This window comes from Parasteatoda tepidariorum, unplaced genomic scaffold, assembly GCF_043381705.1.
Source record: "Parasteatoda tepidariorum isolate YZ-2023 unplaced genomic scaffold, CAS_Ptep_4.0 HiC_scaffold_1452, whole genome shotgun sequence".
NCBI classification, from domain to species: domain Eukaryota; kingdom Metazoa; phylum Arthropoda; class Arachnida; order Araneae; family Theridiidae; genus Parasteatoda; species Parasteatoda tepidariorum.
In genome coordinates, this window is record NW_027261407.1 from 768 (window position 1) to 9555 (window position 8788).

At 31.9% G+C, this 8788-nt stretch overlaps 1 protein-coding gene, 1 long non-coding RNA gene and 1 other non-coding gene across 3 annotated transcripts; 1 reads left to right on the forward strand and 2 right to left on the reverse strand.

Annotated features, from left to right (window-relative positions):
* Window positions 1–1542: 1542 nt before the first annotated feature.
* LOC107448257 (uncharacterized) lies at window positions 1543–2253 on the forward strand. The gene is made up of 2 exons (XR_011638425.1): window positions 1543–1715; window positions 1845–2253. It is a non-coding gene; the product is annotated as an uncharacterized lncRNA (long non-coding RNA).
* Window positions 2254–2506: 253 nt separating this feature from the next.
* Window positions 2507–7462, reverse strand: LOC107448258 (uncharacterized). The gene is made up of 2 exons (XR_006227363.2): window positions 5568–7462; window positions 2507–5273 (listed from the first exon to the last, which is right to left on the reverse strand). It is a non-coding gene; the product is annotated as an uncharacterized protein (transcript).
* LOC122272894 (uncharacterized) lies at window positions 2918–4768 on the reverse strand. The gene is made up of 2 exons (XM_071188509.1): window positions 4301–4768; window positions 2918–4249 (listed from the first exon to the last, which is right to left on the reverse strand). The coding sequence occupies exons 1-2, from the start codon at window positions 4766–4768 to the stop codon at window positions 2918–2920; spliced, it is 1800 nt and encodes a 599-aa protein (XP_071044610.1).
* Window positions 7463–8788: the final 1326 nt, after the last annotated feature.

The following is an 8788-nucleotide window of genomic DNA, read 5'->3' on the forward strand; positions in this document are numbered from 1 at the left end:
TTTAGTAAAAGGTAATTTTTCTGAAAGCTGAATTGTCGAAATTTCTTGAATTGTCGAAATTTCTGAATTGTCGAAATTCTTTTCTGAATTGTCGAAAAATTTTTTTGCGAAAAAGAACAACTAAGTTTTAAAAAGAAAAGCTTCAGGATCAAGATTTTTGAAAAAGTAAGAAAAAAACTTTGGATTTGGGAAAAAAGGAAAGTTAATTATAAAACCGCATTTAACAATATTGTGCTTAATAATAATAAATAAAATTGCCGTGAAAATATTTTGTTAATACCATTAAAGACTATTGAATGATTTCTCAGTTCTGTACTGAACATGAATTTAATTTAGTTCGCAAGTCTGTATCACGGCTTGAATATCAATACATAGAAATAGTTTCAATCATTATCCCATAAAATCTTGAGAAAAATAATTATTTTTTCTAATTATGTTTTTTCGGTGCAGTTACTATATTATGTTAAATTCTTATATGTGTTGCATTTTCAAACCTCATTCATACAGACGATAAATTTTATGGTTTAAAATTATTAATCATAATAATAACATTATGATCGATTTCATTAAATTTAATTGACGTAATAATTGTACTCAATGAAAAATTAGATTTGAACTACAATTAAAAAAATTCTTAAAGACTTCAAATATTTCTTTAATGCGATTGTTAATAACGACTTCCAATGTTTAGAAAAAAATTTTCTGATAATTGAAATTTTATTTAATTTTATAGTTTATTTAAAATTGCAGAAACACTACATAAATCTATTTCAATTCGCTAGACAAGATAAGCTATTCATGAAATGGCGGTAAGTCAAGGTACAGCTCTTTCGCTTCTTTCATTCTTAGAAAATTTTCCCTCTGATAGCTAAGACTTTTCCCTCTCATGACTAAGACTTCGATTACACACTTGCGGACAGGAAAAATCCTTCTTCATACCAGGAGAAATAGTAACCTTGTTATAAGAAAAGCGCCAAGAGAAATAAACTATATCATGCCAAGAAAGTATTAAGCCAAGCCCGTTCTAGGGGGGCTTTTTAACGCACCTGAAAGCAATTATCCTTATCTTGACAGCTGAAGTTTGGGCGAGGTCTACAATGAACCGCAAGGCATTTACCCCACCTCCCTCGTAAATCAAGCAGAAAACGAAAACAGCATGCCATACCCTTGAGTTTGATTGACGGCCTAAGGGAAAAAATAAAACATTCCTCCCTTCCCTGCCTTCAAGGTCACGGAGGAAATGACGTTTCTCTGGGTAAACGGGGAAAAAAATTTCCCATTCCTTACATTTTCCTCTACTCAACTTCAAGGATAAGTCCAATTTCCGCTTTTTTCGTTCTAGTTTAAAATCGTTCAGGGAAGGAAATTAACATTGTCAAAAGTAAATCATTTGAGATAATTTATAAATAAATTTGCAAGGTAGGTAAAATGTTTACTAATAGAAAAAAAAATGATTTAATACTATTTTAATAAAATGTTAGTCACGTTTTTTCAAACGAGTCATTTTAGCAATTAACCAATGTTTTTTGTATATATTTTTCAGGATCATAAATTATAATCAACAATTGGATTTGCATTCATTGTTTGGTGATATTAAATCTAAAATGGCTGACGGTTATTTAAGAAAACATGAGTTTGGTCACCTAAAAAGAAAGAAGAAAAAGAGAAAAATTTAAAAAAAATGAAAGGATCGATTTTAAAATTTGTGAAACCTTGTAAGTATGCCACTAAATACTGTTTTTAGTGATTTGAAAATAATTTGAAAAAATGTCAAGCAATTTAATCTCAGTGTTAAAAACTGTGAATTTCTAATTTTTTCTCTTTTTATAAAATGTACAATTTAGGTGATGCAGAAAAAGGAGAGCAAAATCAGTTAAATATTTCGGAAAACCTGATTTCTGATGCGGAACTTCACGAAGAAATGCCAGGTCCAGAAAAGTTGTCACAATTCGAAAATATAAAAGAAATTTCAAACAAAAATTCTTCTGTACAAAATGCAACAATTCACTCGGAAAAAGTTGATTTGATTCGTGATTTACAAACACATTTTAGTTCTGATCCTGCTGAATGGAACGTGACTGTAGATCTGAAACATTGCATTGCAAAAAACCCTGTTTCTCAAGATTTAAATTGCGATTTCAAATTTACTTGTAGACAAATAGGTGACAAAAATAGGCATGTAACTAAAGACTTATTTTTTCGAAAGTTAAGTAAGGATGAAATTATTAAAAGAGATTGGCTGATTTTATCAAAGTCTACAGGTAAATTATACTGTTATGTGTGTAAATTATTTAGTTCCGAAATTTCACAAAATGTTTTTCAGACTGGTTTCAATGATTGGAAAAATGCTCATATTTTAATTTCTTCTCATGAACAATCGAAAAATCACATTACATCGCAAGTAAATTTAATCAATTATCAAAAAACAATTCAAGTAGACAAAGAACTGATAAGAGTACAAGAAGAAACGATAAAATATTGGACAAAAGTTTTAGAACGAGTTTTCGCTTTTCATCTTTAATTAATTCTAAAGGGTTAAATACACCGAAGATTTATTACTAATTTTCGTGAATATATTCTTTTTCTCGTTTTCTTGAAGGTACAAGAAAACTACTCAATAATAATTACCAAGGGGTAAGTAACAAAAATATATTTATATCTGAACATGATGAATACGGTACAATGGTAGACATTCCTACAACTACATTACAATGGAGATGTTCTTGCTTTTTACAAAATCTTTGTTTGCAGTTACGGTTACAATCTAATGATAAACTCCGCCATCTATCGGTGGTTCAATAACAAGTATTTCTACAAACTCCCCACCATGGACAGGGACGTCCATAATATCTAGTAAGATTAAAGGAAAATGACAAAGAGAAAAAAAAAACATTAAAGTTCAACATGAATCAAAATTTTAAGCATTATTTAAAATTTCAAAAGGATATAACAGTTGAACGGGACGTCTGATCCGACTTCCATTAGTCCTTACGAGACAGCTCCAGACTTTGCCATCCCGTCCAAGGTAGACTTCTTCGATTACTCCAAGGCTCCAAAGTAATTTATTCTTTTGGGCTCCTTCGATCAAGACAACGTCCTGGACTTGAAGGTTAAGTTGATTTTCTGAAGTTGTCAACCAATGAGCAGTTTTTAAGAGAACATACTGTTCTTTCCATTTGGTCCAAAAATTTTGTAAAAGTCTCATCTGGAACAGTTTTCTTTTGATTAAGGGAGAACGATTTGAGTGTTCAAAAAGAGTCTCGGTGTAATATAACGGAAGATCGATTTTCTTCTGGGGCAACAAAAAATGAGCAGGGGTCAAAGGTTCGGGTTCATTGAAGTCAGAATAAACGAAGCTTAAAGGGCGTTGGTTTAACACTGATTCTATATCTGTTAAGATTGTTGTTAATTCCTCAAAAGTAAGAAGAGATTTAGATAGAGTCTTGCGTAAGCATTCCTTCACAGATTTCACTAATCTCTCATAGAAACCTCCCCACCATGCAGCTCGTTCCATGATAAATTTCCACTTGATCCTTTTATTTGCTATAAAATTTTGAATCTTTGGATCTTGAATAAAGTTAAAAATAAATTGAAGTTCTTTATTTGCGCTTTTAAAGGTTTTTGCATTATCGCTATATATGGTTTGGACAATTTCTCGTCTGGAAATAAACCTACGCAAGGCTCTTGTTACTGCGCAAGTAAACAAACATATATAGGCTTTTTCAGGAGTGTTCGATGTTTTAGCATATATCGGACCTGCAAAGTCCACCCCGCAAACTGAGAATGGTGGAGATTCTGAAACTCGATCTTTAGGTAGGGGACTGGTTATTTGCTTAGCAGGTAGAGCTGAATATTTGCGACATATTATGCAACTCTTTATTATTTTCTTTATAAGCTGCCGACCTCCAGCGATCCAAAACCGATTTCTAATTTTAGGAAGGGTGGCAGAAACACCACCAGGAAATATTCCTTCGTGTTCATTTCTAATCAACAGTTCTGTAAATTTACATTTATTAGGAAGTAAGATAGGGTGTTTTTGTTCAAGATCAAATTCCGAATTTTCCAATCTGTCTCCTATTCTTAAAACCTTTTTATCATCCAAAAAGGGGGCAAAACTTCTAATAGAAGAATTCTTGTCAATTTCTTTTCCACTTTCTAAGGCCAATATTTCTGAATGATACGCTTTTCTTTGCTCAAATTTGACCCAAAACTCTTCTGCTTCTTCAATTTCTGATGATGTGAGTAGTCCCTAAGTGGTAGATTGTTTTCTTATCTTTGAAATAAAACGTCTAATCCATGCTGTTATCCTCAAAAATTTTAAAAAGCAACTATAATTCTCCGGATTAATTCTTAGATCATTGGAAGATGTACTAAAGCAGAAACTTGGAATTTCCTCTTTCTTCTTTCTGAATTCCAAAAGATTTTCTTCCGGGGATGTTTCAAAAGTCTGAGGCCAACTGTCAACACGTTTTTTGAGGAAAGGGGGTCCTTCCCACCAAAGAGTGTTGTTAATCAATTCGGATGCTTTCAGTCCTCTCGAAACTAAGTCTGCCGGGTTTTCTTTGCCGGGGCAGTGGAACCAATGTTCAGGATCTGTTAATTGTTGAATCTCAACAACGCGGTTTTTTACGAAGGGTTTAAATCGGTTGGGTAAACCTCTAATCCAGAAGTAAGTGATGGATGAATCAGTCCAAAATTTTTGTGTAAGTTTAAACTTTAAGTTTTTTACCAAATTATTGCTCAATCGAGCAGCTAAAAGGGCAGCCATCAATTCAAGTCTGGGTAATGACAGACTTTTGAGGGGAGATACTCTACTTTTGGATGCAACAAATGATGTATATATCTTATCTGAATTTGTAACAATTCTCAAATACGCGACACAGCCGTATGCTTTCAAACTAGCATCAGAAAATATGTGAAGCTGTATATCCTGTATACTATCTCCAAGAGCATCCCTTAAATAGTAACGTGGTATTTCAATGTCTTTTAATTTTTTAACACCATTGCACCAATCCTGAAAATCATGAGCAATTTCTTGAGGGAGTTCTTCATCCAAATCAATTCCAGCGCACCAAACTGCTTGAATTAAACACTTTATGGTTACTACAAAGGGGCTCAAATATCCTATTGGGTCGAATATACGACCAGCAGCTTTCGGCGAAAATCTTTTTGTGTGTCTCCCTTCAGATAAAAATTTGATAAGATGTTCAGTATAAAAAAAAAAATGTCTGTGTCACTATTCCACCCTATCCCAAGTACTTTATGCTCAGAAGGTATTAAGCATACCTGCCAACTTTTACGCATTTGGCGTAAAATTTTATTTTCATATTTAAAGTGGTAGTAAATATATACTATTTTTTCTTTTATAAACTTAATTTTTAAATAATTTTGATCACCACTATTCTTAAAAAAATTAGGCATATAATATTAATTTGTGTTACCATCATAGCCGTCATCTTAAGCATTTTCAAATACCACGTATCTGTGTGCTTAAAATTGAAATTTTAATTCCATATTATTACCACTGGGAAAAACCATTATGGAAGGGATTAAAAGTTGGCAGGTATGTATTAAGTCTGAATTTTCTATGGTGTGATCAATTTGAATGTTATTAGTTTCCCACAAGTCCATAAGAGGTTTCGAATTTGAATTCCATTTTCTAAGTTGCATACCCGCATCTTCAAAAATTTTAATAGCTTCCTGAATGAAACGAAAAGCTTTATCTACATTATCCTCACATCCTATCACATCGTCCACATACAACGATTCTCTTAAAAAATTTATTGTTTGAGGATGAGTTTTTTCATAATTCTTCAAATGAAATTTTATAGTTGCCGCAAGAAGGAAGGGACTAGAAGTAAGTCCAAATAAAACACGAGTAAATCGATAAATTTTAATCTTTAGTTCATCAAAGGGAGGTTCCGTCCAGATAAATCTGGTCGCATCTCGATCTTCCTCCACAATTTCGATATTAAGGAAAGCTTGCTTCAAATCTGCAACAAAAGCTATCTCTTTCCTCCTAAAGTTAATTAGAATATCAAAAATATCATTAGTTAATTTGGGACCAGTGTATAAACAATCATTTAGCGAACAGGATTCAGCTGAGTGAGACGATGCATCATAAACAATGCGGAGTTTTGTAGTTTGTCGCTCTTCTTTAATAACCGCCCTGTGGGGAAGATAAAATATAGTTTTATCATTTGAATATTCAGCGTCAGGAATTTCTTCAATAATACCCTCTGCAAGATATGATTCTATGGTTTGTCTATATTCATTAAGTAACCAAGGGTTCTTTTCGAATTTGTGTACAAAATGGTGGAGTCTCTTAAGGGCAACATCATAATTTGATTTTAAGTTGTCAATCAATTCTAATTTCCAGGGCAATTCAATTTTATAACGTTTATCAAATGTAATGGAAGACTCAAACTCTTGAACTATTGTTTCTTCCTCGTTATCAGTTACAGGCGAATCAGGCAAAATCCCAATGGACTCAAGATCAAAAAATTGTCTAATTAAAGTCTCATCACCACGGTTAACAACTACGTTCATAGTAAGTAGATTGTTTATTTTATTTATGTGCCCATAAATACACCAACCGAAGATTGTTTCTACCGCTACCAATTTATTTTCGAGTCTATGAATTCGGCCAGTCACTATATCAAAATAAAAATCCGATCCGATTAAAATCATAACATCTTTAGTTTCGTTTTGAAAATCATCCGCAAGTTGAACTGTTTTTAAAAATTCGTAATCCTTAACAATGTTTTTGTTTGGAGAAGGCAGCTGAGTTGCACAAATAGTGTCAGTTTCTACGGCTTCTATATCTATTTTATAATTAGAATCTTCCCTATTTCTTAATCGGATGCTAACTACATTAAACAATTTAGTTTGGGGTTGCTCTGATCCAAAAGAATTAATCGACAATTTTTCTTTTCTAATTACTGGCAAATTTAATCTTTTTACCAATTTATTTGTTATGAAAGTTCGTTGGCTTCCATTATCAAGAAAAATTATAACATTTTCTTGTTTGTTTTTATTTTCCGCAATGATTGAGCAAGTTTGTAATAAAATGGGATTCGAATTTTGTTTATGTTTTAATTTATTCTCGCAAGAAGAAATGGCCGAAACAATTTCTAAATTTTCCTTAGAATTTTCTCTATCGTTTAAAGTTTTTGTTTGTTTATTTTCCTCTAACTTAAAGCAAATCGCTTTTGAGTGTCTCCGATTACAGAAAACACATTTCTTCTTACTGAAACAATCAATTAATCGATGATTTGGTTTCAAGCAAAGAAAGCAGAGTCTCTGCTTAATCAAAATATTTTTTCTTTCTTCTACTGTGAGAGTATCACATTTCTCAGATTCATGGTCACCCCTACAAAATACACATTCATTAATTCTCGTTGCGGTCGCGCATAATTCATGAGCGGATGTTATTTCATTTTGTGGGTGCGGCCTTGATCTAAATTTAGTCACCCCTACAAAATACACATTTATTAAATCTCGTTGCGGTCGCGCATAATTCATGAGCGGATGTTATTTCTCTTTGTGGGTGCGGCCTTGATCTAAATTTATCTTCTTTTTGATTATTCGAACATTTTATATTTGTAATGGCGATGGTTTTTTCGCGACTTTTTATTTCTTCACTTAAAATTTTTAGAAGGGCTTTTAAATATTTGTTTACAGTTAATTTTGGTAGTTTTATCGTGCATTTGTTTACTTCTGTTTGATTTACAGTCTGAGAGCTAGTTACACCATTTAAATTAGAACTAGTTGAGGGAGTGGCACTAATTTGTTGAATCTTCTGTTTAATTTTACATTTATAGTTAATCAAATCTTCTACATACGTTTCAGAGGATTCAACTTCATTTTCGATATCTTTAACATCTAGTTCCTTTATTATATCTTCATTTATTAATTTTATGTTCAACATTTTCTCACTTAATTGTTCTAAAGATATTTCTAATTCATATATTGTCAAATCATCAAAGTTTTTATCTAAGTTAGTGAGAAATTTAGTAGTAGAACTTTTCAAAGCTCTTCTTTTCATTTTAAGTTTTCTATATCCATGATATATCCAAATATAATATTTTTCAATCAAAATAAACTTACCCCTTTTTTCTGGCTTTCTTTTATCCACTAAAATTCGATTCTATTCTTATCTTCAGTACATTGCCTTTCTCGGCATCGATGCACCAGTTTCGCTTTTCAACTTAAAGCAATTCTAATAGGGTAAATACACCGAAGATTTATTACTATTATTAGTGAATNATTTACAAAAAAATTGGATTTCGGGTTTTCGCTTTTCAACTTAAAGCAATTCTAACAGGGTAAATACACCGAAGATTTATTACTATTATTAGTGAATATAACCTTTTTCTCGTTTTCTTGATGGCACAGGAAAACTACTCAATAATTACCAAGGGGTAAGTAACAAAAATATTTTTAAATCTTTAACATGATGAATACGGTACAATGGTAGACAATGCTACTACTAGTGATGTGCGAAAAACGAACGAATCGATATTTCAATCAACTCTTATTTGTGAATCGATTCATCAAGTTCGTTTTTGAAAAAGAATCGATTTTTTTTTTTTTTTTTTTAATGTTCGATGTTTAGTTTGCGATCTTAATGTTTTTTGAAAAAGGAAAGATNAAAAAAAAAACATTAAAGTTCAACATGAATCAAATTTTTAAGCATTATTTAAAATTTCAAAAGGATATAACAGTTGAACGGGACGTCTGATCCGACTTCCATTAGTCCTTACGAGACAGCTCCGGACTTTGCCAT